This window comes from Lynx canadensis, chromosome D4 (assembly GCF_007474595.2).
Source record: "Lynx canadensis isolate LIC74 chromosome D4, mLynCan4.pri.v2, whole genome shotgun sequence".
In the NCBI taxonomy this organism is placed as follows: Eukaryota; Metazoa; Chordata; class Mammalia; order Carnivora; family Felidae; genus Lynx; species Lynx canadensis.
The window spans coordinates 54,739,707-54,755,775 of record NC_044315.2 but is presented as its reverse complement, the minus strand read 5'-3'; the positions used below and the strand labels follow the sequence as shown (position 1 = coordinate 54,755,775).

The 16,069-nt window shown below is 40.0% G+C and overlaps 1 protein-coding gene across 3 annotated transcripts in view; it reads left to right on the top strand.

The window, feature by feature from the left end:
- The first annotated feature begins 5,834 nt into the window (after positions 1 to 5,834).
- The window catches only part of DDX58 (DExD/H-box helicase 58), a 40,091-nt gene continuing 29,856 nt past the window's right edge, over positions 5,835 to 16,069 (top strand). Inside the window, exons 1-2 of one of the 3 annotated variants that reach the window (XM_030294020.2) lie at positions 5,835 to 7,571; positions 13,553 to 13,687. In XM_030294020.2, the coding sequence (XP_030149880.1) occupies positions 7,466 to 7,571; positions 13,553 to 13,687 (241 nt within the window). In that variant the 5' untranslated portion in view covers positions 5,835 to 7,465. The remainder of the gene's footprint in view (positions 7,572 to 13,552; positions 13,688 to 16,069) is intronic. The other 2 variants (XM_030294019.2, XM_030294018.2) reach the window with 2 other exon arrangements.

Genomic DNA, 16,069 nt, shown 5'->3' with positions numbered 1-16,069 from the left:
ATGTAGCTATTACTGAGACCAGAATTTATACGGTATGACCCCTTTAACTGCAAGGAATAAGTTACAAGATCCCTCTGGATGCCTGAAACTGAATAGTACTGAACCCTGTATGTACTGGTTTTTTCTATACATACATATCTGTGATAAAGTTTAATTTATAAATTAGGTGAAGTAAGAAATTAACGACAGCAATAATAGAATTGGACAATTAATATACTGTAATAAAAGTTATGTGAATGTCTCTCAAAATAACTTGTACTCATCCTTGTGATGATGTGAGGTGGTAAAATGCCTACATGATGAGATAAATGAGGTGAATGACAAAGTCATTGTTACGTAGCCTTAGGCTACTGTTGACCTCAGGATACTTTAAAAGGCAGATCATCTGCTTCCAAATCCTAGTTGACTGTGGATAACCAACATGAAAAGCAAAATTGCAGGTGAGTTGGGGGTGGGGGGCACTACTATATGGATATGTCCACTGGTGCCTTTAGGAAAACCCACATGGGAAGCTAAATCATAATCATTGTGTATGTAGCCTACTCTCAAAAGGTTCAGAAAGAATGCTACATATGTAGACAGAGAAAATGATAAATTGTGGCAAAGTGTTAAAAAATGAGAGTAAAAAAAGGGAAGTCTTTATACTATTTTTGTATTTCTGTAGGTTTAAAATAATTTCAAAACGTTAATGAAATTGCCTCCGTAGGCCTGCTAGGTTACCTGTATGAGTGTGTTAGAGTTTTCAGCCACATATACTTGGCAAAAGGAAAAAAAGTCACAGGCGAACATGCAGTAACTATTAAAGCCACTTAGTGAGAAAGAACCAGTCACTAGAAGTATTGTGGTCCCATTTATAATCCTGGGCCTGTTGAGATAAGGATCTTAGTCTGAGATACATGGTTAACTGCTCTTGATCCCATGCTCAGAAGCAAGTGTGTGAGGGGTATAAAAACAAAGGTGAGGTGTTTTTTAAGTTTATTGTTTATTTTGAGAGAGCATGAGCAGGGGAGGGGCAGAGGGGGGGAGAGAGAATCCCGATGCAGGGGTCAAACTGATGAAACAATGAGACCACCTGAGCCAAAACCCAAGAGTTGGACGCCTAACTGACCAAGCCACCCAGGGGCCCCAAGAGAGGTTTTTGTTTGTTTGTTTGTTTTGTAATTTAGGGTAGAGGGAAGACAAGCTTTCTGAGAAGGAGACCCTGGAATAGGAAAAAAAAGTAAAGGAGAGGTAACTGATGGAGCAGAGTTCCTGAATGGCAGAGCACAGCACAGGTAAGTGAATTGGTAATGGGCAGAAGCAGAGGCAAGTCTTACTGTGAAATGACAGAAGGAGGTAATGCACAAAGAAATGCTCATGAGCAAGATGCACTGAGATGAGGTTATTCACACTTGTAAAGCCTCTCTCCATGAAGTAGGAAGTAATGCCAACTTCTGAGAAATATGGGTCGTGAGTAAGATTGGACTTGAGGAATGAGAAAATGCTGTTGTATAGTATGTGTTTGGTGAGTGAATAAATAGATGGTTCATGGTTGAAGTTCTGAATGTGACTAGTAAAAGGGAGGCAAGGGAGTTGAGATATTGGTGAGTATAGTTGATGCATTCTGGCTTCTGGGCTGTGTAGGAAAGGTGAAGCTAGGTCACCATTATACGTAAAGAACAGGGAGGTAACAATTTGTTTTCCAGTGAGGTTCAAGTAGATATAGTGGAGGAAGGAATAAGACAAAAAGTATTTTAGAGAGTGCCTAATGCTAGGCATGTTCGGAAGTAACTAGAATGGGTGGAGGTAGAGGTGAAGGTGATTGGAACTGAGGGTGGTGATCAATGTGGCTGGAAGTATCCTTTACATGGAAGATACTGTGGGTGATGGCAGAAGATCAAGGATGGAGAAGAAAATGGTAGTTGTGTCATGGATATTATATCTTGTACTTTATGCTTGAGTTCCACTAGAGCAGCTGGCATGTGTACAAAGAAGATAATGAAAACTTGGTAAATAGTTATTTCCTCATTCTGAGTTTTTAGTCAATACCTGAATCACGTAGGTATTAGAAAACATTAAGTGCGAAAGGGCCATTTAAAAAAGTACAGTAAGATTGGTTGTTAAAATGTGAAAATTAGGAAATTCTCACTTTACCTGCACGTGGGGGAATGGTAAGTCCATTGGATCTGTGCCTGAGAAAAGCAAGAGGCAAGGAAAATGGAAGTTGAGTTAGGCCAAGGTCTGAGTCCATAAATTCATCCCTGTAAAGCATTAGATGATATGCTTTTATACAGACACAAGGGGGCAGAATTAGATCTCTAGTATGTGTTTCTCTGCATGACCATCTGCACTTTAAATAGGTAAACCATTCTCAAGCACAAGGATCCCTCTTTGGACTTATGTCTGTAAAATTCTTTTATTCACCAAATGCTGAGTACATATGGTCTGAGTCTATGCTAAATGCTAGAGGTGTAACAATGAATAGGGTGGAACCAACAGAAATGTTAAAGAAGGTGGGAATGGAACGATTAGATTTGTTTTCAAACAACTAGCAGTAATGTAGAAGAATGTTTGGAGTGGGAAAACCTCGATGAAAGACTGCTTAAGGAGCTCTTTTCAATAGCTCAAACCAGAAGTCAGAAGGGCCTTTAGAAAAACAACAGGGATTCAGTGGAGAGGCTGGATTCAATCAATTTCTGAGGTAGATTAGACAAAATTTGGGTACCATGTACATGAGGATGGGCTGTAAGGAGAGGGAAAAGTCTGGTATGATGAGATTTCCGTCCCCCTCCCCACCACCCCGTGTGAGAATTAGGAGATAGAGGAATAGGGATAGTTGGGGAAGACAATGAGTTCACTTTGAGACTGAGCAGCCTAGAGCTGCACTGTCCAATATAGTAGCTACTAGGCACATGTGGGTATTGATCACTTGAAATGTGGCTAGTAAAACTGAGGAACTGAATTTTAAGTGGTGTTTAGTGAGGCTCATGGCTGCCATATTGGCCAATATAGGTAGAGAACATTTCCATCATCACAGAAAATTCTATTGGGACACCCTGGGGGACATCTGGACAGATGAAGATTTCCAGTGGGTATCTGGAAATAGGAGTGTGAATCTTGGAGGAGAGATGGGGACTGGGGAGGTGATTTAGGAGTTACTGGGAAACTAGGGTGGGTGTACTAGAGAGGTTCTAGAGGTGGATGAGTTCTTGCAGAGAGTAGAAAAACAAGAAAAGCAGGCATAAGTGAAAATTCTAGAGAATACAACATTAAGGAGGCTGGCAAAAGAAGAAAAGGTTTTCAAAAGAGACCAAGAAGTACATGTACCCTGTAGTCCCATATACTTTACTTGCCTCTTCAATTTTGTGTTGTATATCTTGTATCAGAGGCAGTGCCCTGCATGCAGTAGGGTATAAACAGAATTTCCAAGAGGTTAATTTTATTTTTTAGGTCTTGGGAGTTACCTTCATGTGGTCATTGAATCAGGGAATTCTGTTCTGGGTGGGGCAGATTAGGCCACCTCCAAAGATATCTAATACCATTTTTAGAATACAGGACTAGGAAGTATAATCTTTTGACCTTACTCTACCCATCACCCTCCTTCTCTATACTTCATGCTCAGCTATGATTTTCTGGATTATGTTTAAATCATTCCCTTACAGTAACCTCTTTCTAGCCCTTCTGTCTTCGTTCACTTAGTTTAGGGGTGAGCAACCTTTTCCTGTAAAGGGCCAGATGTACTCTATGTTGTATAGTCTTTTTTTTTTTTTTTTTTTTTTTGTAACTCTTCGAAGATGTTAAAACAATTTGCAGCTTGTGGCCTCTTTAAAAACAAGTCACATGCCAAATCTGTCCTGCAATAGTTTGCTAACCTGTTACCTAGCAGGACCTCCATCTGGATGAACCCAGCTCTTCAGTTGTGCCTACATGCATCCTCCTGAGTGTTTTTGAAGGAAATTAGGAACTGCAGGTTGGTGTCACCATAAGAACACAATCCCAAGTGGACAAGTTTCTTTAGTGTTCTTGCTCGTTGGTATAATGGGTATAGTTCACACCTTTTACTTTCTCAAACCTTCCACTTGTCTCTACCGCAGGCTTTCCATAGTGGCTGGGCAGTTCTGATCAGTGCCAGGTTTGGGCAAACACAAACCCTATCTGCTCACCAAAACAATACCCCTCTAGCATGTTAGTAGAGACATTGCCCACCCATTTGGTCTTGACTGGTTTGTTCGTCTGTCCTCAGCCAACTGGGTGGCCTGCTGATCCAGGATGGCCTCGTCTGGGATTATTGGACTCTGTGTAGTCATCTTCCAGCACATTAGCCTGAGCTTGTTTACCTGGTGGTCACAGGGGTCCGAGAGAGAGAGAAGTGTGGAGTCTCAAGACCTGGGCTCAGAATTGACATCATCATTTCCTCTTTTTTTTTTTTCTCCCTGTAGTAAGTCCTAAGACCAAGCTGATTCTAGGGGAAGGAAAAGAGACCAGTATTGATGGAAGGAGCTACAAAATTGCATTGTAAGAGGTATAAGTATTGGGAAAAGTAAAGAATTGTAACTTTTGCATCCAACCTACCATAGCATCCAGGTTTGCTCCACTCAATGGAGAAAGCCCTCTTCCTCTAGGCCTTTAGTCCTCACACTTATGTGTGCATCTGTAGCATGTGGAAGGTTTGTTAAAACATATTGCTGGGGCCCACACCTTCAAAATGTCTGGGATGCCAAGAATTTGCTTTTCTAACAGGTTTCCAGGTGGTTCTGATGTTACTGGCTGGCAGACCACAGTTGAAGAACCACTGTTCTGGGACATATACCCTCTGCATGTGCTGTGGATTTCACTTACCTCACTTTAATAGGAATTTTGATTTTTAAATTATCCTCTTTTTTTCCTGTATCTCCTGCTTTTTAGTTCCTTAGCTACATGTCACTTAGTTACTTTGCTGCTCAGAATGAGGTCTGTGGACCAGCAATATCAGCATCACCAGCGTCAGCTTCTTAGAAATGCAGAATCTCAGACTTACTAGGTCAGAATCAGTACTTTAATAAGACCTGTGAGTGATTCTTGTGCATTCGTGTTTGAGAAGCACTGCCTGTGGATCATTCTCATCAGCAAGCGAGTATGTTCTTGATTTCCTCCTACAAGCCTTCCTGTCTTCCAACGTCCCATGCTAATAGATGGCACGCCCATTCATGCAGCTGCTCAGGCTAAAGAGGAATTTTCCTTGACTTGTTTCTCACATATCCCACATTCAGTTCATGACCACACTTTACCACTTCCACAGCTTTGCTCCTAATCCAGGATGCCATGATCTCTCACTTGGACTAGTGCTGGTACCAGCTTCTTACCTGGTCAGTAGGCTTCCACCTGTCTCCCTGCAGCTTGTTTTCTTCCAGTCAACCACAGTGAGCCTTTAAAAACAGGTCTTGTTATAACCCCCAAATCCTGCAATGGTTCTGCATCATATTTAAAATCAAAACCCAAACTGGGGTGTCTGGGTGGCTCAGTTGGCTCAGCATCCAACTCTTGGTTTCAGCTTAGGTTGTGATCTCGCAGTTCGTGGGATCAAGCCTCACTGACAGCTTGGAGGTTGCTTGGGATTCTCTTTCTCCTCCTCTCTCTGCCCCTCCCCTGCTTGTGCTCTCTCTCCCCAAATAAATAAACTTAAAAAATCAAAACCAAAGTCCTTATTGTGGTCTGTCAGGCTGTATGTGAACTGCCTTGGCCACCTCTCTCCTCTCTTTCCCCAGCCCACTTTATTCTAGTGACTCTTCTCCCCTTCTTTTCTTTTGCAGACCTGGTTCACCCCTGTTTTTTTTGTACTATGTTTTTTTTTTTTTCTCTTTGCACTTTGTTTTAGAATGCTCTTCACCCAAATGGCATGCTATCTCACTTCACTTAGGTCTTCCTTGAGTCACTCATCTAATATAAGCAGCCCTCATTACTGTTTATTCCCTTATCTTGCTTTATTTCTCCTTCCTGAACTTGCTGTTACCTAACATCTTTCTTTCACGGTAGAATACGATACGTTTTAAACCTGTCTTCTTCATTTTAGTCTTGGTGCTACCATTCTCCTAGTTGCTCAAGCCAATGCCTGGAATGTAGCCTTGATTTTTTTTCCCCTCTTCCTTTCCCACTTCCTTCACTGAATCCTATGTCTAAAGTATATCTGGAACTTTTCATTTCTTATACTCTGCATTGCCACTGTCCTTATCTTTGCTCTCATCCTCTCTTAACTTGAGTCAGCTCCCATTGATTTACCCATTCCACATAGGAGCCAGAGAGAAAGTCTTTTAAAAAATGTCATCAAATTATGTTACTCCTTGCTTAAAATCCTGCAATGTGTTCCCATTGTACTTTATTCTTTGCCTTACAAGGCCCTTTCATCAATTCAGTAACACTCCATGCCATTTATCCCTTGTTCAAGAAATTCCTGATACAAATCACTTTTTCTCTTTGACTCATTTGTGCTTTCTGTCCCCTTGTATGGAATTCCCCCCCTTCCTATTTTTTTTGAATAATTCATTCCTTCTCATTCTTAAGGACTCAGCTGAAGTGTGACCTACTTAGAAAGACCTACCACTGCATTAAAACAGTTTTTTTCAATCTCCTTTATTTTCTATCTCATGACTCTATTTGCTTTCTTAATATTTCACATTTGCTTGAAAGACACCTTTAAGAAAATGAAATGGTAAGTCACAGACTAGGAGAAAACATTTGAAATACATATATTTGACAATGGGCTTATATCTAGAATAAATAACTTATAAGTTCATAATACAAAGAAAACCCAATCAGGCAAAGGATGGAAACTAATGCCTCACAAAGGAAGATATGTAAATTGCCAACAGGTACATGCAAATGTGCTCACATCATTAACTATTTGAGGAGTTAAAACTACAACAATACACTATTTCACATTGACCAAGATGGCAAATTGACCCATGTGTAGCTACTGGAGCTCTCTGACTCTACTGGTGGGAATGCAAAATAGTACATACAGTTTGGGAAACAGGTGGGAGATACCTGTTAGGTTAAACATGCAGGTAGGACCTACACAACCTGGGGGAAGCAGTTAACACTCATACACATTTTCCAAAACTCAGTGAATCATACACTTAAAATCTGTGCATTTATTGAATCTAAACTTTACTGCTATAAAAGCAAAATGAAAAAAAAAAAGTTCCCATGGATCCTCCTCCGTCCCTCTGGGCGAGCGAGCGCTTGCAGGTTGGCTAACGTCAGGAAAACGCGGTCAGGGAGGCGGGGACCTGGGGCAGCCCAGCTTCCGCGAGCCGCCAAGCCCTGGCCCGTTCACCACTGGTTGTGGTTTCGGTTTCCATTTCCCTTCTGCAGTTTAGGTTCCCCGGCGGCTCCGCCTCTCCCCTGGGCCAGTACACCCTCTCAGAAAATCCCACCTGGCCGGCCGCTGGGCTTTAAAGGGAGTGGGGCACCGGTGAGGTAGGACCTCGCGGGGAGCTGAGCCACCGGGATGACGGCGGAGGAGAGGAGGAATCTGCGCGCCTTCCAGGACTATGTCATCAAGATTCTGGACCCTACCTATATCCTGAGCTACATGTCGCCCTGGTTTAAGGACGGTGAGTGGTCCCCAGCGGCCCAAGCCCCTTGAAGCAAGGAAACAGTTTAGGACTTGTTTTTCCCGTGCTTTTTTCCTTTCTTTTAATCAATACAAGTAGCCTGCTAGGAACCCGGGTGTTGAGGCAAGATCCCTAAAGCATTTTTAAAAATTATTTTATTTTTTAAATTTTATTTAAATCTAAGTTAGCATAGTGCAATAATGATTTCAGGAGTAGAATTTGATGATTCACTTACATATAACACCCAGTGCTCATCCCAACAAGTGCCCTCATTAATGCCCATCACTGATTTAGCCCATCCTCCCACCCAACACCCCTCCAGCAACCCTCAGTTTGGTCTCTGTATTTAAGAGTCTCTTACGGTTTGCCTTCTTCTCTGTTTTTATCTTATTTTTCCTTCCCTTGTCCTAGGTTCATCTGTTTGGCTTCTTAAATTGCCACCGCATTTTAGACTAGAAATTGCTAGGAGGAGCCTTTGGAAGTTCAGATGGGGAACTGAATCCTAGAGAAGTGCTATGACTTGTGTAGGGGTGCATGTCTAGTCAGGTTCAAAGCTGGATAAACCAATCATTGTCCACTTCATGTATTTCATTTAATGGTTATGTCTAATGTGTCTTCAGCTTTGTACCAACATCGAGATTAAAGAATAAGATTTAGGCCCTTCTTTAACATACTATGCAGCTCAAGATTTTGGGGATGGGAGACTGGTGAGGACAGATGTACACTAATGATTACAAAATGCTATGAGAGCTCCAAGGTAATTGACCCTTACTCTTGCTGTGTCTTATTTGCAATGACTGGAAGCTTGAGAGGAGCAAGACTCTCTGGACTGAATGGCTGCAGGCTTCAATTCAGGTGTTTCTGTCTAGCTTTTGAGACACATGATGATGGATGAATGCCATATTGTAAATTTGAATCCAAGTGCCCTGTGCTGGAGATGAGCAGAGGCTTTAAGAAAAGAGGAAAAGGGAGGTGGTGCCTAGAAGGAGTTGAGATGAGAGAAGGGATCTGGCAACTCCTTTTCAGGCTCCAACTGCTGAAATATCTTTCCTGATGTGAGGCAGTTTTGGGAGATTACCTGAAAGCAGACAGGTAATTTGAAGGCTAATTTCTCTGTAAAACCAAAGGTTGTGGAGTGAGGAGTGAAAGAATACCATTAACAAAAGTGGGCTTCTGCTTTCTAGTTGAGCTCAGGGAGAAGTAACAAAGTAACATTCTATTGAGCCACAGAGTTGCTTGGGCCTCTGAAGAATATAAGCCCCTGCAAGAATCTCTTCTAGAAATCTTGGAATGAATGGAACACTAACAAACTATTGTGAATCCCATTCTTTCTTGCACTCATGTGTCTATTCAATGAACAACTCATATGTTAGGCAATATGCTAGCATTGGAGAGAATTTACACACTTACTACACGTATTATCTAATAGGAAGCATCATGCTAGGAACTGAAAAATCAATGGTGAGTGTGATAGAAATGATCCTGACCTAACAGAGATAAGAGTGTGTATGCGGAGAAAGACAGATACCATATGTTTGCACTCTTATGTGGATCCTGAGAAACTTAACAGAAACCCATGGAGGAGGGGAAGGAAAAAAAAAAAAAAGAGAGAGAGAGGGAGGGAGCCAAAGCATAAGAGACTCTTAAAAACTGAGAACTGAGGGTTGATGGGGGGTGGGAGGGAGGGGAGGGTGGGTGATGGGTATTGAGGAGGGCACCTTTTGGGATGAGCACTGGGTGTTGTATGGAAACCAATTTGACAATAAATTTCATATATTGAAAAAAATACATTTGATACTGTGATGAGCACTGGGTATTGTATGTAAGTGATGAATCACTAAATTCTATACCTGAAACTAATACTGCACTGTATGTCCATTAGTTGGAATTTAAATAAAAACTTGACAAAAAAAAAAAAAAAGAATGTGTATGCGAAGGCAGGTTGCTAACTAAGTACACCATAAATGATGAAATGTGGTAAGTACTCTGATGGAAAACCATAGTGTGCTTTGGGAGCACATAGACAGCATAGTTTTTAATATATATAGTGGTTTTAATTTATAGTTATAGTGTAATCACAAAGTACCAAACAGGAAATAGAAAAAGCTAGCTGCAGAACACTATAGTATTGTCTTATTTTTGAATGTTAAAGAAACAATAGAAGTTTCGTTTCCAGCTTCTTACCAAGGGCAACTGATACCATTTAGTTGGTTTATATTTTTCCTGTTCATTTCTTTATACTTTATAATGTGCACATGTATCCATAAACTTTTTTCTTTCTTCTCATCTTTTTCTGTTTTCTGTTAGATTGATAAAGTTTCTCTATCCCCTATTTTTTTTTTCTTGGATGCTTTGGAATCTCTGAATTCTATTGGTTAACCTTAATTGTGACAAGTATACTCTATCAGGATTCAGTTAGGGAGCTGAGACATGAGTGTTGTAGCTGGATATAAACTTTCTGACTCATTTTCCCCCCTAGAAGTGGGAGCTTATCTACACTCTCCTTATGCCCAAAAATTCATTCCCCATGCACACACAAATACACCAATATGTTTAAATTACACCAGCAATATCCAATATCTCTTTTACCATAATCTTTGTCTCCACATGTGGGATATTGTACACTAGTTGAATCTTGGGAAAGGAGAATTGAAGCCATGTTTCTTCTGGAGAGCTTGCATGGTCACTAGGGTGCTGCAGGGATTTACTTATTTACTGGTTGTCCAGGATGTTTCAAGGCAGACTAGGTTGTGGGCTATAAGTTTTTTTGCAATATCCCTTTGGAGTAGAAGGCTAACCCTTATCTTGGAGGGGCCCTCCGTGAGCAGTATTCTGAGTATTTACCCATTCCTTCAGTAACATTTTCTGGACCATACATGAGCCAGACGCTTTGTTGATGATTAGAATACAAAGATGAAGACAAAAATGGATACAACATGTCCATGATCACTGTCAATGGGAAAAGATAGACACTCAGACAGTTACTGTGTACGATGCAGTGCCAGTGCTCTAGTCAGAGGCATGTAAAGAGACCAAGAAAGCACAGAAAAGAGATCAAGAAATTCTACCTTGAGAAGCTGGCTATGCAATCACAGAGTGGCCAGGATGGCAAAGGTAGTAGGAAAGTACCAAAATAGAATTTTCCCTGCATTGAACTCCCAGTGCTTTTGAGGAAGCAGGAGATATCAGGACTAGGTAGCAGCAGGATGGACCTGACATTGTGCAGAGTGAAGCTAACCTGCCCAGGATGCAGCAAGACAGTTTCCCTGGGAAGGTTTCAGCTGTGACTGGGACTTATCTGGACCTTCATGCGGGAGAGCCAGTTATGGCTGGTGGAATGTCTAAGGAAAGAATGAAGGGCAAGAAGGCCTGGGAGTAAGAACCCACCTCTAAGGATAGAGTCTAGGAACAGGATTAACTATCCCAAAGGATAGGGTACAGTTGTGTGCCCAGGGAAGTTGGGGTAGGCAATAAGATTGTGTTGGCCCTAAAAAAGATATGTTGAAGTCTTAACCTCCACTACCTCAGAACGTGAACTTATTTGGAAATAGGATCTTTATAGAGGTAATCAGTTAAGGTTGAGGACGTGCTGGCGTAGGGTGGGATCCTAATCAATGTGGTTGGTGTCTTCATAAGAAGATAGCCATGTGAAAATACAGAGAGACAAAGAGAATGTCATGTGAAGATAGAGGCAGAGATTGGAGTGATGTGGCCACAAGACAGACAAACAGAGGGGAGAATAACATGAAGAAAGAGGCAAAGATTTGATGTGGCCACAAACCACGGAATGCTAGGAGCTGGAAGGGAAGTGGGATGTATTGTCCCTTAGAGCCTTCAGAGGAAGTGTGCTCCTGCCAGCATCTTGATTTCAGCCTTTTGGTCTCTAGAACTGTAAGAGAATAAGTTTCTATTGTTTGAAGGCCACCAGTTAATGCTAATTTGTTATTGCAGCCACAGAAAACTAATATGGATAGATAAACTAAAAAACAGAAGTGTTGGCAAGGATGTGTTAAAAAATTGGAATCCTCATGCATAGGGGCACTTGTACCCCACTGTTTATAGCAGCACTCTCAACAATAGCCAAATTATGGAAAGAGCCTAAATGTCCATCAACTGATGAATGGATAAAGAAATTGTGGTTTATATACACAATGGAATACTACGTGGCAATGAGAAAGAATGAAATATGGCCTTTTGTAGCAACGTGGATGGAACTGGAGAGTGTGATGCTAAGTGAAATAAGCCATACAGAGAAAGACAGATACCATATGGTTTCACTCTTATGTGGATCCTAAGAAACTTAACAGAAACCCATGGGGGAAGGAAAGGAAAAAAAAAAAAAGTTAGAGTGGGAGAGAGCCAAAACATAAGAGACTGTTAAAAACTGAGAACAAACTGAGGGTTGATGGGGGGTGGGAGGGAGGGGAGGGTGGGTGATGGGTATTGAGGAGGGTACCTTTTGGGATGAGCACTGGGTGTTGTATGGAAACCAATTTGACAATAAATTTCATATATTAAAAAAAAAATTGGAATCCTCATAAATTGCTGGTGGGCATGTAAAACAGTATAGCTCCTTTGGAGAGCAGTTTGATAATTCCTTACACTGTTAAATGGAGTTACCATATGACCCAGCAATCTCACACATAGGTATAAACTCAAGAGAAATGAATACATATGTGTACGTAAACACTTGTACATGACTGTTCATTGCATTGTTATTCAGAATAGCCAAAACGTGGAAACAACCTAAATGCTCATTAACTGATGAATGGATGGACAACAGGTGGTGTATCCATACAATAGTATATTATTCAGCAATAAAAAGGAATGAATGATACAAGCTACAGTATGGATGAATCTTGAAAACGTTATGCTTAAGTGGAAGAACTCTTACAAAGACCACATATTGTATGATTTCATTCATATGAAATCTCCAAAGTAGGCAAATCTGTAGAGACCCAAGTAGATTAGTGGTTAGTTAAGGGGAAGGGAGATGGGAGTGGCTGGTACAAGATTTCTTTTTACTAGTCAGAGTGTACTAAAATTAGATAGTAGAGATAGCTCCACAACTCTAAAAACCATTGAATTTTGCACATTGAAAGTGTTAACTTTACTGTTCCAAGACAGAGACCTTGGCAGAGAAGGAGGCTATCCCTTCCTTTCTTCATTCATTCATTGTCTATTATGTGCTGGGTCCTCTTTTAATCTCTGAGGATACAGTGGTTAACCAGTCAGGCAACTGGTTTACTTCTTGGAATTTACATTCCACTGACAATAGGGGGAAAAAAAGGGACACTATCAAGTGTCAGGTCATTTGAAGGCAACCATTTGGTCACCACCCCAGACATGGAGTTAGTGTGTCAAGTTAGCAAGACCACCAGCAGTTGGGTGGATAGTTTTCTGCTACTTGGTCTCATTGTGTTTCTGTTTAGCTTCTCTTGTGTGCCGTATTTCATGCCATTCAAGCAAAAACCTAGAAAGAGGACCATGAAGATATCACTCCATTTCTAACTCTTTCTGAGTCCAGTGTAATTAAAGATGCCATGGAGTGGTCCTATCCTCACACGCTTTTAGTCCTACAGTTAATTCAAACTTTTGAACAAGAGATTATCAAAATGTTGGAAGAAGACTTTGTTCTTCCATCTAATCCAGTGCTATAATGACTTCTTTGTTGTGGGGGTGCTTTCTCAGAGATTGTTAAGAAACTCCCTTTTTAAGTGATTGCTTTAGAGCATGTTCCCAGACTTCCATACCAAACTAGAAGAAGTTTCTGGAGAGGATGGGTGGGTGGGTGGGCTTAGTTGGTGAAGAATGGCCATACTCTGCCTGAACGGAGGGTTTGCTGCCTTCTTGCCTTCCATTGCTGTGATTTGTTAAAATCACCATCCCCATTTGATTAGGTCTGACAACGCTTTGCAGGTTTTTCTTCCAGTGATTAGTGATTCTGCAGTTTGATGAGTCACTCTCGCTTCTGTTTATAGATGAGGTGCAGTATATTCGGGCTGAGAAAAACAATAAGGGCACGATGGAGGCTGCCTCACTTTTTCTTAAGTTCCTATTGGAGCTCGAGGAAGAAGGCTGGTTCCGTGGCTTTTTGGATGCCCTTGCTCATGCAGGTTAGTTCATTATTCTTACAAATCAGAGTATGTTATTTGACTGTTTCAAAATGCTGTAAAAGTGAAATACTATTAATTTTGAGCTATCCCCATGTACTTCCTGTTTCTTAATCTGAGGCAATGTAAGGGATTATTTTCAGTCAGATAATATAATTGCCTACCTGAAATATCCACAGGGAGCTACAGAGTGATTATTGGGAGAATTGGGCAAGTATATTAGATATAAGATGAAAATACAAAAATTAGTTGCATTTCTGCACCATACACAAAAATAAACCCAAATTGGATTAAAAACTTAAATGCAAGACCCAAAAGCAGAAAATTGCTAGAAGAAAACATAGGAAGTAATTTCTTTGACATCAGCCACAGAAACATTTTTCTAGATTTGTCTCCTTTGGCAAGGGAAATAAAAGCAAAATTAAACTATTGGGACTACAACAAATAAAAAGCTTTTTTTAACACAGCAAAGGAAACCATCAACAAAACAAGAAGACAGCCTACTGAATGGGAGAAGTTACTTGCAAATGACATATCCAATAAGAGGTTAATATCCAAAATATATGAAGAACTTCTATAACTCAACACCAAAACCCCCAAACAATTCAGTTAAAAAGTGGGCAGAAGATGTGAGTAGACATTTTTCCAAAGATAGCCAGATGGCCAACAGACACATGGAAAGATGCTCAACATCACTCATTATCAGAGAAATGCAAATCAGACCACAATGAGATAGTCCCTCACATCTGTCAGATTGGCCAAAATAAAAAACACAAGAAATAATAATTATTGGTGAAGATATGGAGAAAAAAGGACCCTTGTGCACGGTTAGTGGGAATGCAAACTGGTTCAGCCACTGTGGAAAACAGTATGGAGGTATCCCAAATATTAAAAATAGAATTACTGTATGATCCTATAATTCCACTACTAAGTATTTACCCAAAGAAAACAAAAACACTAATTCAAAGGGATATATGCACCACTATGTTAATTGCAGCATTGTTTACAATAGCCAAGATATGGATGCAAGTGTCCATTCATAGATGAATGGGTAAAGATGTAGTATATATACTATGGAATATTACTCAGCCATAAAAAAGAATGAAATCTTGCCATTTGCAACATGTATGGATCTATAGGGTGTAATGCTAAGTGGAATAAGTCAGGCAGAGAAAGACAAATAGCATATGATTTCACTCATAGGGGGAATTTAAGAAAGAAAACGAACAAAGAAAAAGATAAAAAATAGACTCCTAGATATAGAGAACAAAGTGGTTGTTGCTAGAGGGGAAGTGGTTATGGGGAGGTGGGTGAAACAGATAAAGGGGATCGAGAGTACACTTACCGTGATAAGCACTGAGTGAGTAATGTATAGAATTGTTGAATCACTATGTTGTGCACCTGAAACTAATTTAACATCATAATTTTACTGAAATAAAAATAAAGCATAAAAATTAGTTGCATTTCTACGCACCAGAAGCAAATAGAAAATGTAGTCCAAAATGGATACCACTTACAATAGTCACAAAAGTTGTAATGTATTTAGGAAAAAACCTAGCAAAAGATGTGTAAGGTCTGAATGGAGAAAATGATAAAGCGTTATTGGAAGATTAAAGAAGTCCTATTGAAGTGGAGATATATACCCATGCACATTGAGAGGAAGACTTAATACCATAAAAATATCAGCTCTCTCAACATTGATATTTATATTCAGTACAATTGTTATTCCTTCTCAGCCTTTTGACTAAAATCAAGTGTTATATTCAATACAACTTTAGTAAAAATACTACATGCTTTTTCATGCACTTGACAAATTTCTAAATTATTCTAAAATGTAAATGGAAGAATTATGATCTAAGAATAGGACATTCCTAAAGAAGAATTAAATAGGCTGGGGTTTCCTCTTCTAGATAACAAGATTTATTTTAGAGCCATAGGCATTGAGACAGCTTAACGTTGATCCTGGCATTGACCAACTGACCAATGAACTAGAATAGAGAGCCTTCAATTAAATTCCTATATTTATGAAAACCTGATATATTTGAGACCACTTGAAAGGGAGGACCATTAGGAATGGAGGGACTTTTAATAAATTTCAGTATGCCATTATAGACAGAATGATGTTAAAAACCAAATAAACCCTAACTTACATACCCATGTAAAACAAATTTGTATTCCTTAGCTCATTCCATTCACACATACGTACAAAATGACTTCACCAGAATTAAAGACTTAATTCCAAAAGGCAAAAATTTAACAATCGTTGAAAAGAATATAGAATAATAATTTATGACCTTGGGGTATAGCAGGATTTATGAAACGATACATTAAAGCATTATCCATAAAAGACAAATTGACAAATCTGATTATATTAAATTAAAAACA